This window comes from Prionailurus bengalensis, chromosome A2 (genome assembly GCF_016509475.1).
Source record: "Prionailurus bengalensis isolate Pbe53 chromosome A2, Fcat_Pben_1.1_paternal_pri, whole genome shotgun sequence".
Taxonomy (NCBI): Eukaryota; Metazoa; Chordata; class Mammalia; order Carnivora; family Felidae; genus Prionailurus; species Prionailurus bengalensis.
This window is the reverse complement of record NC_057348.1, coordinates 161,904,168-161,918,048: the sequence shown is the minus strand read 5'-3', so window position 1 is coordinate 161,918,048 and position 13,881 is coordinate 161,904,168. Positions and strand designations below refer to the sequence as shown.

The 13,881-nt window shown below is 64.7% G+C and overlaps 1 protein-coding gene across 1 annotated transcript in view; it reads right to left on the bottom strand.

Annotated features, from left to right (window-relative positions):
* Positions 1-13,881, bottom strand: part of LOC122488360 (SCO-spondin-like) — a 56,504-nt gene that overhangs the window by 2,831 nt on the left and 39,792 nt on the right. The window contains exons 72-101 of the mRNA XM_043589655.1: positions 13,640-13,840; positions 13,236-13,332; positions 12,928-13,127; positions 12,416-12,582; positions 11,140-11,300; positions 10,726-10,949; positions 10,079-10,120; positions 9,755-9,910; positions 9,051-9,260; positions 8,721-8,888; positions 7,859-7,990; positions 7,511-7,757; positions 7,077-7,229; positions 6,951-6,997; positions 6,452-6,796; positions 5,925-6,098; positions 5,260-5,390; positions 4,876-5,000; positions 4,609-4,655; positions 4,076-4,354; positions 3,553-3,711; positions 3,267-3,383; positions 2,665-2,803; positions 2,325-2,527; positions 2,050-2,177; positions 1,809-1,951; positions 1,628-1,674; positions 643-860; positions 244-339; positions 52-112 (exon numbers count right to left, since the gene is read on the bottom strand). Coding sequence (XP_043445590.1) covers positions 52-112; positions 244-339; positions 643-860; positions 1,628-1,674; positions 1,809-1,951; positions 2,050-2,177; positions 2,325-2,527; positions 2,665-2,803; positions 3,267-3,383; positions 3,553-3,711; positions 4,076-4,354; positions 4,609-4,655; positions 4,876-5,000; positions 5,260-5,390; positions 5,925-6,098; positions 6,452-6,796; positions 6,951-6,997; positions 7,077-7,229; positions 7,511-7,757; positions 7,859-7,990; positions 8,721-8,888; positions 9,051-9,260; positions 9,755-9,910; positions 10,079-10,120; positions 10,726-10,949; positions 11,140-11,300; positions 12,416-12,582; positions 12,928-13,127; positions 13,236-13,332; positions 13,640-13,840 — 4,617 coding nt within the window. The remainder of the gene's footprint in view (positions 1-51; positions 113-243; positions 340-642; positions 861-1,627; positions 1,675-1,808; positions 1,952-2,049; positions 2,178-2,324; positions 2,528-2,664; positions 2,804-3,266; positions 3,384-3,552; positions 3,712-4,075; positions 4,355-4,608; positions 4,656-4,875; positions 5,001-5,259; positions 5,391-5,924; positions 6,099-6,451; positions 6,797-6,950; positions 6,998-7,076; positions 7,230-7,510; positions 7,758-7,858; positions 7,991-8,720; positions 8,889-9,050; positions 9,261-9,754; positions 9,911-10,078; positions 10,121-10,725; positions 10,950-11,139; positions 11,301-12,415; positions 12,583-12,927; positions 13,128-13,235; positions 13,333-13,639; positions 13,841-13,881) is intronic.

The following is a 13,881-nucleotide window of genomic DNA, read 5'->3' as shown; positions in this document are numbered from 1 at the left end:
GCCCAGAGCAAGGAGAGGCATGGCAGGAAGTACCCCAGGTCCCCGGCATACCCAGAGCCTCTCGGCGGCAAGTGGGACAGCAGCTCCCTGGTTCCTGCACGGTCACCTCGCCCTGCAGAGGGAGTGGTCCCCAGCGCACTCAGGAGGATGACCCCAGGGCCCTAGCACTGCCTGCTCAAGGCCCTAAGACCAGCCTCTGGGGAGGGACCCAGGAAGGAGGGCAGCAGGGCTGTAGGAGGGTACCTGGGCACAGGTGAGGAGGGGGCAGTGCTGGGTGCAGACACTTCTCCCACGGAGGCAGCGGCAGCTCTCACAGGCCTCCTGCCATTCGGATCCAGGCTGGGGAGAGTGGGGGAACCCTCCCGTCCATCTCTACCCATCTCTGCCAGTTAGACTTTTCTATACTACACCCCCACCCCCATCCCTGAAACCAGTCAGGACAGGGGCCAGAGACCAAAGTCAGGGACAAGAGTCTCGGGAGGGAGGTGGGCTGATGGGGCCTGGAGACTATCCCCGTGTGATGGGTGATGGCTGATGGCCGAGCTGTCTGCTGCTGCAGATCCTGGCACAGGGGGAGGAGCCAGTGGAGGGGGGTGGGGGTGGGGGAGGGCTGGGTGGCCCGGAGGGGCTGCAGTGTCTCACCGGGTGGGGACGCCCACGGTGCCAGCACTCGCAGTGGTCTATGGGCACGCAGGGGCCCGCCTGGCTGCGGAAGTGTCCGTGCTGGCACACACAGCCTGGGGCCTGCCCCGCACTGCAGCTGCCCTGGGTGTCCGTGGCATTGGGCTCCCGGCACGTCCGCTCGCAGGGCCCTGGCTCCCCAGGGGCCACCTGCTGCCACATTTCCCCGGAGGGGCACTCTGCCAGGGAAGACCCCACCACCACCACCACCACTCAGGTCAGCCTTGGGTCCGGCCTCGATTCTCCCCCCTCCCACACCAGACACCCCTAGAGTCCCTCCTGCCTTCCCAGCGCTGTCCACTCGGCTGGCTCTGGGCCTCTAGGCCTCCAAACACGCCCGTCTGCTCTTATCCACCTTCCAAATACTAATGGGGCCTAACTCGAGTCTGGCCTTTTCCAGGAAGCCTCCCCTGACCAGTCCTGTCCACCCTGACCTCTCCATTCATGGCACTGATTTCCAGTCCTGTGGGTGCAGCCTGCTGGTCAGTGAGCCAGAAACTGTCTCCTGTCCCTACCTGTTCCGGTGGGTGAGCTGGCCCTCAGCAGCCAGACTGGGGCTGCTCAGGACTCACCAGGCCTGTGTGCCTCTGAATCCACACAGAGCCCAGTGTGCCCGAGCTGGGCACCTGTGAGCCCTTAGCAAACGCTTGTTGACTTTGGTCAAATGGGGGTAAAATAGCACAGGGCAGATGCCAGACAAGGGTCCTACTTTAGCTCACCCTCAGCCTTTGCTTCCTCATCTGCAGGGAAAGACCCTCCACTTCCTGCATCACTCACAGCCGTGTGCTCACAGGAACGCCCCCAACACCAGTGTGGACAGAGCAAGGAAGGGGCTTCTTGGGAGAGACAGCTTTGCCTAGGGCAGGCAGCGCCCTCTGCCCTCATCGGGACCAACCCCACCCTGGCTTTGGAAGGACCAGCAGGGGCCTAGACAGCCACATCTCACCACGACAGTCAGCTGGGGAGCAGTTGAAGGCTCCATCTTCGCAGATACTGGGAAGACAGAAGCACGTGTTCGGACGCCTCCGGTGCCCTCCTCCCCACCCCCATTCTCAGCAACGCTGCCCTCCACCCCCTCCCTGCCCTAGCTCCCTCCTCCCCCTGTCCCCCCTGCCCGGGGCCCTCACCAGCGCGTGCAGTTCCAGGTGAGCACAGTTCCTGGGGGAAGCTCCCGGGCCTGTTCTTCAAGAGTCAAGGTAAGGCCCCAGGGCAGAGAGACCTGGGTGCAGGGGCAGGCCGCAGGGGGCACGCACGTGCCATTGTGCAGCAGCTGCGGCAGGAAGGCGCGGGCTCAGTTCTACCCACACCACACTTCTCTGCCCCCCACCTGCCTGCCCCGCCATACGGCAGTCAGGGCACTGTCCGTACCTGCACTCCGGGGCAGCCACAGCCGAGCCGGCAGGGTTCCTGCACACAGAGGGCACCAGGCTGCAGATGCGAGCAGAGGCGTGGGCATGAAGCCGCACAGGCACTGGGCACCTGGCCAGGCGGGCACTCTGGGGGGAGCGCACAGACGGTGAGGTGGAGTACCAGGGAGGGGACCGCCTCGGGACCCGCCGCCCATGCTGCTGAACGCCCGCCGAGCTCAGCAGCACCAGAGGGCAGGGAGGCTCCCCCCTCACTCCCCCACCCCAGGTGCTCACCAGGGCAGGGCTGCGGGTTACATTCCTGCCGCTGCTCTGTGTCCTGGGCCTGGCATGGCGCCCCCATAGGACCCTCCTCACAGCTCCTACGTCGCCCCATGCTGCCCCCACCACAGGGAGCAGAGCAGCTGCTCCAGGCTGACCAAGGCCCAAGGACTGGGCACTCATGGCGTGGGCACACCAGGGACCCGTTGGTACAGGTGCTGCAGACAGGGGTCAAGGGCACAAGTCAAAGGGAACAGAGCCTTTGCTTCCCGCTAACGCCCTCCACCCTGACCTGTCCCAAGCCTCCCACCTAAAACTCCCCATCCCCTGCTTGGCCACCAGTGGGCAGCCATACCAGTTTTTGCAGTCCAGCTGTACCACCTCGGCTGGGGCCACCACCCATGAGGCATTGGGGCTGGGGAGGCCACAGCGGCAGGAGGAGATGGGCACACAGCGCCCATCCTGTACCAGTTGGCCAGGGGGGCAGCGGCAGCCTGAGGGGGGTGGGGAGGACAAGCAAGGTTCGGGCATACATCATGGGTCCCTCTGGCAGCCAGATGGGGTCCGGAGCCTCAGGCTGACCCTGGAGCACCCTCCCCTACCCCAGCCCCCCCCGAGTCCCCACTTGACCTGGTCCCCACACTGTTTCCACTGCTAGAGCACAGGAAGGGGTCACTCCAGCCGACCCTGTGTGGGCCCCACCCCAGGGACCCCTGAGGCTGCCAGAAGGTCCTCACAGACAAAGCCCATGTTAGGTAAGGCTCGCTTTATGCAGGACCCCTACCCAGGTGCTGAAAGTGACCCAAGGATCCACTTTGCTGCCCTATAACCCCTGATCCTGTAACACGTCCCCGCCTGCAGGTCACATGCTCTCTGGAAGTAGGGGTCAGCGAAGCAAGCTGCTCTGGTCTGAGGCCCTAGGGCTCCCAAGCTGGGCTGTGGGCGTGGCCCGGCCACCTGGACGGCATGGTCCCTGCAGACACTGCACGCGGTCCCAGAGGTCCACACAGCTTCTAGGGCACTGGTTGGCACAGTCAAGGGTGGGCACGGTGTCCTGGGCTTCACAGCTCTCCCCTGAGGACCAGAAGGTAGGAGTCTGTGTTGGGGACTGACTTTTGGGCCCCCAGGACAGCACCCTGCCCTCCAGGGCACGCCTCCAGGAGCAGAGGCCACATCCTCATCAGGTGCTATCTCCCGTGTTACAGTCCTTGGCCCCGCCTCCAGATGCCAGGATGGGGGTTACCTGGGCAGGGCTCCACGTTGCAGCTCTCAGTCTGAGCCCAAGGCCCCCAGCAGCCTCCTCCAGGGGGGCCCCCTGCCTCCCTCCAGCGTAGCCGGAAGCCCCCACTGCACGACACCTGGCAGGGGCTCCAGGGCCCCCAAGGACTCCACTGACATAAGTCTGGGGAGGTAAAATGGAAGTCAGTGCCCAGGGCCCCGCCCTGGCTTCTTGCTCCCACCCCAAGGCCTTGGGCTCCAGCCCTACAGACACTCTGCCAGGCCCAGAGCACCCAAAGCCCCCTTCCTCCCCTTTCATCAGCTGCAGGGATCCTTCCTGCTGCGGCCCGCCCCCCCTCCAGCGCCAGATCGCCAAATACCCCCAAATCCTGCAGGCCCTGGGGGCAAGCAGGAGGCTTAGCAGGCCTGTTAAGCACCTGGCTACTGAAATAAACAACATGGCCCAGGCCTACCTGGCCAGGTACCCCTCCCTCCACTCTCATCTCAGGTTCCCTCCTGCCCTGTTGGTCTCTGCCCCTCGGTATTACCATGGCAGGCCCTAGGGTCCGGGCAGAGGCGTTGCTGGCTGAGTGGTGCAATGCACAGGTCTGGGTCCCCAGCCCATGGCCTCCCAGTCTCCGGGTCCAAACAGAGGCGATGGCGGTGCTGCTCCGAAGCCAGCAAGGGGGCCAAGGTCGGGGAGAGGCCAGCTGGGTGCTGAGACCGGCGCTCCTCTAGGGCAGTCCTGGAGGCGGGGGCCAGCACACCAGGGGGCAGGCAAGGCCCACAGGGTGACCACTCGGACCACCCGCTCAGAGGCAGAAGACCTAGAAAGGGCAGCGAGTGGGCACCCTTCCCAGTGACCCTCCCTGAGACCACAAGCCCCAGTAGAGGGGGAGGGAGGAGACCCAGTTATGACCAGGAAGGGCTAGAAACAGGAAAGGCTGCAGGAGGTTTCCGGGAGGGTCAGGGGAGGGTGAACAAACATCCCGGTTTGTCTGGGACTGTCCTGGTCCCAGATCCAGGAAACCTTCCAATCCTGGGCAAATGGGGACAGTGGGTCTCTCCAGGGCAGCGTTACCTTGACAGCCCTGGCTGGTGCACTTCAGCTCCCCACGCCGGCATTCACTGTGGGAGGGGGTGGTCGGGGTAAGACTGGGGAGACCAGACTCAGCCCAGAGAGGTGGTTGGTGGGGCTCACGTAGGGATGGCCTGAGCTCTGGGCTCATTTGGAGCAGGATGAGGTTGGGGTTGGGTCCAGGCCAGGGCGATTTCCCTGTGGGGCCACCTGCCCCCCCATTCCCTGGCCCCAGCCCTCTGACGCTGCCTCCCCGCCCGCTTAACTCACCACTCTTTGCACCCCAGCTGCAGGCGGTCCCCGGGAGCCAGAGTCACCCTGGCTCCTTCTCCTGTGATGTGTAGGCAGCTACACTGCTCTGGGGGAATGCAGCCCCCAGCCTGCTCCAGCAGCCCCTGCGCAGAGGGGACACAGGGACAGCTGTGTGGCAGCCATCTCTGTCCCCGAGTGCCAGTAGTGTGAGTGCTCACAGCAGGGGCACGTGCATGTTGCCGAGCAAATGGATGGGCACACGGGCACGAGGCAGAAGGTGAGGGACCCTTAAGAGGCGTCGTTGGGAGGGGTGTCGCCACAGGCATCACAGAGAGAAGGAAGGTAGGAGTGTGGGCCGAGACCCGCTTCTCCTGGGGCATCTCCTCTGGCTCTGCCCCTCACCTCAGGGCAGTAGCAGCCAGGCTGGCAGGGTGGCAGGTCCTGGCAGAGCCGACGGCTCAGGTGCGTCGCACAGAGCCCGGCACAGGGGGAGCCACAGGCCTGGAACTCAAAGGGTGGTGTGCAACTGTCCTCTGGAGGGGAACAGAGGCCAGCAGGCTGGTGGGGGGGCAGCCCAGAGACACCCTCCACCTGCCCCCCGCCCCAAGCCTGGAGCACACAGGGCATGGTCCCATCAAGGCCCCTCGGGGCCTCCTTGTAGGAGTGTAAGCCTGGCCCCAGGCTGCCGGTAAGGACTGACCAGTGCTGCCCCGTCTAGCGCCCACTCGGCCCCTGTGGCTGTCTCTAGGGAAGGGTCATGATGGTCGGGGCTTGGAGAGCCAGGTAGCTGCGGGGAGCAAGGGGCCTGGCAGGTGCTCTAGAGGTTGGCAGACGGGAGCCAGGGGAGCAGAGATGGAGAGGGTGGCCACAACGAGAGGTGGGCCAGACCTTCTGGGCCTGGGAGCGGCCGCAAGTGGACAAAGCCTGCAGCTACAAAGTGGGGAGATCACAGTGGAGCAGGGAGGGGTGGGACGTGAGGCATGGGGGTCACGGGGCTGCTGAGAGCGGGGGTCAGTGCGGGCAAGGGCAAGGCTCAGCTCTCCGGCCTCCGGCTCCGGGGTTCTCACCAGAGCAGTTGCCGAGGGGGCAAGGCCGGAAGTGGCCGTCCAGTCGTGTGCAGGGGGGGCCCGCCCCCGTCCCCGCCCCTCCGGGCGCTGGTCCCTGGTGCCGATATCGCTGCTGCACCAGCACCCGACAGGAGCATCGCGTCCAGCTGCTCCAGCTGTTCCACACACACTCCTCTGGGGACCAAGGTGGGGGGATGCCAGCCAGGCCCCTCCAGCTTCTCTCCTCCCTTCCCGCCCCTCCCCTGCCCTCTACTCTCATCCCAGCCCTGGCCAACGCCCTGCGCAGGAAAAGGGCAAGAGGGAGCCAAGAATTCACACAAGTCCTAATTCGCCGTGTTCCCTGTCACTCAGCAGCGAGGGTCACATCCCAAAGGGCTCAGAGGAAAAGATGGTGGGAAGGGGAAAGAAACGAGATCAAATATATCAGATGGATCAAATATCAGATGGATATCTCGGGCGGGGGGAGGGGGGAAATCTGGGGTTTGGGAAAACATGCTACTCCCTGTATTTTTCCTGTGCACACTCACCCAGGCAGGGCCCCCGGTAGCAGGCCCGGGTGTCCAGGTGCAGGAAGGTGCTGTTGCAGGTGGGGTCGGCTCTGGCCAGCGGGCAGGGGCAGGATCCAGAGCGGGAGGCCAGGCCAGGGCCGCAGCTGCGGGAACAGGGCCCCCAGGGGCCCCAGGAGCAGGCGTCCAGCAGCCCCAGGCAAGGCTGCCGTCCACAGCTCTGGGTCTGGGTACCAGGGCCCAGGCAGGGGGCCCCGCTGCGGTGAGGGGTCGAGGCCACGCAGTCCCGGGTGCGAACCTGGTTTCCACCTCCACAGGAGACGGGGCATTCAGACCAAGGGGACCACAGCGTCCAAGCCCTGGGTACTGTGGGAGGGCACAAGTAAGGTCAGAGAAGGTCCCGATGGCTGGTCGGGACCTCCGTGGCACAGGGGGTGGCGGCTGGAAGTAGGGGTGGGAGGGAAATATGAGACACGCGGCAGAGGTGGGGGGAGGTGGGAGCGGGACATAAACTCCGGACCTGCACACTCGATGTCTTCACATATGATGCCCTCCGGGGTGCAGGAGCTGAAGGGAGGAGACCAGACTCAGGGACACTGCCATCCGCCCCCGTCCCCGCTCCACCCCTGCCTCTGCCCAGACTTACCACTGCTGGCACTCGCCCTGCAGCCAGCTGTCCCCCAAGGTGTGGAGACGGGCACCGTGCAGGCACAGGGGTGGGCATGGGGGCTGAGGGCAGGGCCGGCTCTGGGACTGCTCCTCCCGGCACTCTGGAGCCCATGAGCCAGACGTGGAGGACCTTTGTGGGGCCCGGGGCACAGAAGGTGAGTGATGGCCCAGGGCCCTTCATCACTCCTCCACCTCCTGGTGGGACACCAGATGGGAAAGCCTGGGGTGGGCGTGGAGGTGGCTAAAGAAAGGCAAGGATGACCAGGGACAAAGGTGGGGCCAGGGCACAGAGTGGGCATGCCCCTGGGGGGCAGGATCCAGGAGCTCTGCATCAGAGAGGGAGACCGCGTCCAGGCGTGGCGGACCGGGGTTGGGGGAGGTGACACTAGCCTGGCCCAGCCCCATACACACCGGAAGCGGCTCTGCTGCCCTCCGGGCCCACACGAGTGGCTGCAGGGACTCCAGGCTGACCAGCGGCTCCAGGCGCAGTGGGCAGGCGGTGGGCAGGGCTGAACCGTGCAGGAAAGCCGCCCGGCCCGGCAGGTGCAGGTGCGGCAGGCTTCCCGGTGCTGGCTCCCTGGGGCCCAGCTGTGGCCCTGGGCATCCGTACACTCGCAGTGCCCGATCGGCACACAGCCTCCGTCCTGCTCCAGGAAGCCTGCGGGGAGGCAGCCCTCCAGAGCTGTGCAGGCACCTGGGTTCCCACCCGCCTTCCCACCGAGTCGCTGTGACGTGCCCAGGGGCCAGGACAGCACCCACCCTCGGAGCAGCGGCAGCCCGGCTGGCAGGCCTGGCCGTCCTGACACACGACCCCCTCCTGGAGGTCTGAGCAGCGGTGGGGGCAGCGGTTGGCACAGCTGACCATCTCCATGCCCGCTGGGCAGCCCTGCTCTGAGCACATGGGGAGGACCAGAGTCAAGAGGGCCCTGAGCACCAGCAACCCTCTTCCTGCCTGCCTGGAACCACTCCTACCTCCACGAAGCTGTACTCCCATCCTTCTCCCCATGTTGGTGCCCATAGAAACATGGGGCCTTGGGGAGGCCCTGGAATGGGGACATTCTGAGTGACAGGAGTTCCTCTCACCTACCTGGGGGTTCCCGGCACCTAGCCAACGACGACCCAATAAATGTCGAGCTGGACTAAATTTGTGCATCTAAGAAGCCAACATGCTCACCTACGTGGCTGCTTTGTGTTCACCTGGAGGGGATCGGGGGTGGGGTGTCCTAATAGTATTGGAAGGCCCTAGAGGGACCAAGGTCCATGGGATCGGTGAGCTCAGAAGGAGCTGAAGCTGGGAGGAGCCTGTCTGGCTCAGCCCAATTCCAGGTGCAAGTGCACTCATGACCGTAACCCTCAAATCCTCCGAAAACCTTGACGGGGCTGGGTGATTCTCCAGGAACAGGAGGGTGGACAAGATGGCGAGAATGAGTTCTAGTGCAGCTGGGGGCAGGCAGCTCACCCCGGGCAGGTCCTCGCCCAGTGCCCAGATCCCACCGTCCACCCCCCGCGGGCCTCAGGGTTTTCTCAGCTGGCCAGTGAGTGTCTCCGTCCCAACATGTCGCGGGAACGCAATTAGAGGCGGGGGTGGGAAGAGCTGTGCGGGATGTCCCCACCGCCATACCACAGGGCCCGGGATTGCAGAGTCGCACGTGGTGCCTCTCCCCCACGCAGGGGGCACCCCCGTTCTTGGGCGGGGGGCTCGAGCAGCTGCGGCTCCTCAGGGACCGGCCCCCCCCACAGCTCCGGTCACACCAGGACCAGGGGCTCCAGCGTGACCAGCCTCCAGGCACTGCGTGGAAAAGAGAAGGGCCAGGTGAGGGATCTGGCTCAGGCAGTGGGGGCCCCCCACGCACCAGACGCCTGGGGCAGGGTTGTGCACGGAGATGGAAGCGCCACAGGGGCACATGATGCCAGGGAAGGGCGCGTCCTGGTCCTCGGTGGCCGGCCTCACCTGGGCAAGCCCGCAGGCTGCAGAAGCGGTGCTCCTGGTAAGCGGTGAGGATGTCAGGGCACCAATGCCCACCGGGCCCCGGGGGGTGGTATGCCCGCAGCCGGCGCTGCTGGCCCACCCCGCAGCTTCGGGAGCAAGGTTCCCACGGGGCCCAGGCCGTCCAGGAACAGTTCCCCGCCACACAGCCAGGGCTGGGGCACAGGGGCAGCTCTGCGGGCCAGGACAGGACCAGACAAAGCTGAGCTGGAGCCCGCCCCGCTCGGCTCGAGGGCAGACCTCCTCGTCTGCCAGGGCCAGCCGTGACCTCATCCAGAGCTTTGGGCTCCTGTTTAGGATCTAACACTGGCTGTTGTGGGGCTTTGGCAACTACGCCCCAGACTCACAGACTCACAGGGTACTGAGGGATTTGGATGGGAATTTCGGGGGGACTGTTCAGTACACACACAAGTGAGGGTTTTCTTGGGTGCTGGCGGTGGCTCCCCAACAGTTGCCGGGCTGACACAAAGCACCCAGGGTCCAGGGCCACACACGGGTTCATGATTAGGTGTCAGGGTGAGAGCTCAGGATTTGCTTCAGGGGTATTAGATGTTGGGGACAAGGGCTGGGAGCCAGAATGAGCTGTTTGAGGGAGGATGCTGGGATTAGACGGGATGGCCGTGGTTTGGACATAGGCCAGGGTCAGAGGTCAAGACTGGAAGGCGCACCTGTGCAGGAGGGCAGGTTGCAAGGGCGCTCCTGTGAAGTGTCCCCCCCGGTGCAGTTTGCCAGGCAGAGGCGAGCGCGGTCACGCCGAGCAGGGTGAGCGGGGTCTGTGCAGGTGCGAGAACACGGGGACCACGGAGACCATGGGCCCCAGCCGCCTGAGGGGAGAGGAGGGAGGGTCACCTCCTGACGAGTCAACCCTGGGCTCCAGGCCTCCCAGGAAGCAGGGCTGGGAAGGGAGGAGGCCCTGGGCTTGTTCTTCCCAAAGGGAGGCCATGTGCAAGGGTGCAGGCAGTCTGGGGCCAGGACCCAAGGAGTCTGGCTACCTGGAAGGCTGGTCACTGGCTCCACCGTGGACCCTTCAGCCCCTGTGCCAAAGAAGAATCCTGCTCAGTGTTTCTGAGCCTGCACCGCACCAGGACCAAACCTGAAGCTGGTGGCCACGTTCCAAACCCATCACTATCTGGTTCAGCCCCTCGTCAGCTTGGTCTCCCACCGACCCTCTGGGCCCCAAGCACAGTACTTCCTCATGGCAGCAAGGCCTTGGCTCAAGCCGCTCCTGCTACCTGGCATTCCTTCCCCTCCAATGACTGTCAAGGTCCTCTCCCTCCTCAAACCCCACATGCTGCCTCCCCAGGAAGCCCTCCTACACTGACCCTCCAGGAGAATTCTCAACCTCCCCAATCTTCCATAGCATGTGCGCCCTCCTACAGGGCTCACCACATGCTGAAATGGGTTATCTGAGTCCCTGGATTCCAAGGTCAGAGTCTTCGCTATCCCCCTAACACACACAGCGTGGTGCATTTGGCAAGAGCTCCAGAAACGCTGGTTACACCGGAATCGAAGAGACACACAGAGCTAGCAGGCGAGGAAGAGAGATCCAGAGACAGCAACTCGGATGGGCAGAGACAGGAAAGGACAACGGAAGGGCTGAGGTGTATTTGGCCAGACTCTCCCTTCCCACTTCCCTCACCTGGGCAGTCTGGGCTGGGGCAGTACTTGAGCTCCTGGCGGGTCCCTCGGCAGCCCTGGCTGCCCGGGGCGAGTGAGGCTTGCACACACTGGCGGCTGCGGGTGCGGGTGCCCAGCCCACCACAGGAGCGGGAACACGGGCCCCACGGCCCCCAGGGACTGAAGCCATCAGCGGCCTTAGAGCAGTTACCCACTGAACAAGACAGCCTCCCATGCACACAAGAGCTGGGGAAACAGCATGGGGGTGAGGGGCTGGGCAGGATAGACCCTGAGAGAAAGGGGTGTTGGCAAGTGTCTCCATCCCAAAGAACAGGAGACACAGCCAAGGTTACCCAGGCCAGGCAGGGCCAGGGCAGCCAACGCCTCCCCCTCCCTTGACTCCAAATCTCTCCCCCACCCTCACCGTCCCCCTCACCAGTTGCTACAGCCTGTACGGAGGGTCTGGCCTGAGCCCAGTTCATCTCCAGGCCCAAGGGGCTGACCGCCCTCTCCCAAAATGGGTGAGTGAGCCCCCGGGTCAGTGCCGGCAGCCCCCAGCTCCTGCAGCAGCAAGGCGGTCAGCACACAGGGGCACTCCTGGCGGGTGGGAAGGAGGAGAAAAGGTAATTGCACAGGTCAGGTGCCAGCCCTCTGCACCTCCTTGGGTGAGGGGGTGGGGGGAGGACATGTGAGGTTTCAGGGGGGCTCTGGGCACCAGAAGAGCATTCCCTGGAGCAAAGGAGCCGTTTCCCTGAGTCAGGGGTGTGAACCTGAGAGCCTAGTGGCCTCTTTGCTAGACCTGTAATGGCCAGGAGCTTTCCTGCATACAGATCTCAGCTGGGACACAGGCAGGACCAGAGGAGGCCCCCAGGGGGCAGGACTTGGAGGGAGCACTCAGGCGGAAAGGGCCTCAGCCAGGAATCAGACGCCTGATCCCTAGCTTTGCCAATAACTGCATGACTCAGTGTGTCCCTTTCCCTCCCTGGGGCCCCCTCAGTGTCATCAGCTCTAAGTCAAGCAAATGGGACCAGGTGGCTGCTCAGGCCTTTGTGAGTATGGCTGGAACTCTGGCCAGGGGAAGCCCCTGGACGCCGGCTTCACGATTAGGTAGGATTAAAGACTGGGAAGGAAATCCCCACGTGCCCATAGAGCTTGGCAGAGCAGAGCTGACACTGGCCTGCTGTCCAGACCCCACAGCGGGAGAGGAGGAGTCTGGGGCCAGGCAGAGTGGAGGTTGGGTATGCTTCCCCACAGGGGTCTGGCAGGGAAAGGGGGACCGTGAGGACCCACGATTTCCTGTCCCAGCCTGCATGGCGTGGGGAGCCACTGCCCTTGGCTGCCAGCTGCTGGGCGGCAAGAAGCCAGAGGGGGCACCTGGCCACACCTCAGTCCTGGGTGTCTCCGTGCTGGAGTTGAGAGCCAGGAACAGCGGCTGCTGAAGAGCAGGAGCCCAGACAAGCTCCCCACTCCAGGGACCCAGCGACATCCAGAGCCTGCACGGCCTCAGCTGTCTGCTCTGGGAGCTCGGCCCCTGCGTGACTCACACAGACAGTCTCACAGGACCGTGCTTGCCTGGGGTCACGTGAGGAAGCGGGGAGCTGTCCATAGGCCACAGAGTCTGCAGAGGTGAGCAGCTGCAGGGGAGGGGGAGAAAAGGCAGGAGAGGGGAAGGGAGGGGAGGGTCTTGGGCTCCTGGCTGAGTGGGTTCTGACCTGGACACAGGACAGGTGGTGCTGGAAGGTGCCCTCGGGGCAGTGGCAGCCTTCTTCACAGCCGGTGGAGAAGCAGCCCACCTGGCGAGTGACGTGGGCACAGGAGAAGGGACACCCCTCGCCGGGCCGGCATTCCCGGTACAAACGTCCAGCCGGGCAGCCGGCCTCTGGGACAACACTCGGGTCAGTGCCCAGCTCTGGCCTGCACTGCCCTCAATGGCTACTTCCGTGCTCACCCCGCGGCCTGCTTACTCACCCCAGTACCAACCTTCCCACAGCTCCCCAGTTGTGCAGACAATACCTTCCCTGGGTTGTGCCCCTCAGGGCCAATGTCACACCCTCCCACAGGCTCCCCTCCCTGAATCTGGCTACTTCCTCCTCCACATGCCCATCACTGGCCCCGGGAAAGGGCAGTGTAGGGGGATGGGACGGAAGAGGTCAAAGGCACCTATGAGTTAGCATCAGAGGCCAACATGGTAATCCGTCAAGGGCAGACCCCGGCCAGGGCTCACCTCTGCAGACCTGGGTGCGGCAGGTGCGGCTCTGGCGGGCAGGCCCAGGGCAGGGGGGCCGGGCGCACCTCCGGGAGCGGAGCTGCTCCCCTCCCCCGCAAGAAACACTGCAGTCCTCCCAGGGGCCCCAGGAGCCCCACACTCCAGGCCCAGGGCAGCTGGGCACCTCCTGGCACTGCAGGACGCCCTCCATACAGGTGCTGGGGACAAGGGAGGGGGCTTCAGAAGACAGCACCCTGGCCAACTCCCACAAGAGCCCCCACTGCCCGGCTCTGCAGCCCACCCCCTCCATGCTCCTCTTGACTCACCAGTTGTCACAGGGCCCGGTCACCATCTCTCCGGGTTCCAGGCTCTCCCAGGAGCTGAGCCCAGACCCTGCTGACCGGCTCTGGTTCTCAGGGATCCCTGAGGGCACAAGTCGGGGTGGGACCCCAGACAGCTCAGCGGGCCCTGCACCCTCAACCCTTCCTCCTATCCCACTGCCTTCTACCTCCCTCCCTATCAGCCTACACCCCACGGTGCCCCAGATCCTGGGCCTGGGAGGTAGAAGCCCCAGCCTGGAGCAGAGATGTGGGGGGATGCACGAGACACTAACGCCTGGAGCAACATCCTGCAGCCCAGGCTGGACTCCGGAGCCAGACAGGCAGAGGCCAGGCTGGCGGGCACCGCGGTGCTCGGGAGAAATGGGGAGAGCACGGAAGGAAGCACTGACCCATGGCTCCAGGCTGGTACTGGCAGCGGCAGAGGGCAGGAGGCACACAGAGGCCGTCCTGGAACAGCCGGCCAGGGGGGCACCCGCAGCTGGGCTGGCAGCCCGTCGAGCCCGGCTGGCACACACTCCCAGGAGACAGGTCCTGACAGGAGCGGGGACAGGGCCGCCCACAGGGGAGAAGACCCTGGCCACCCCCACACTCTGTGGCGGGAAGGAAGCAGAGAGGGCAGACGCTGAGCAGG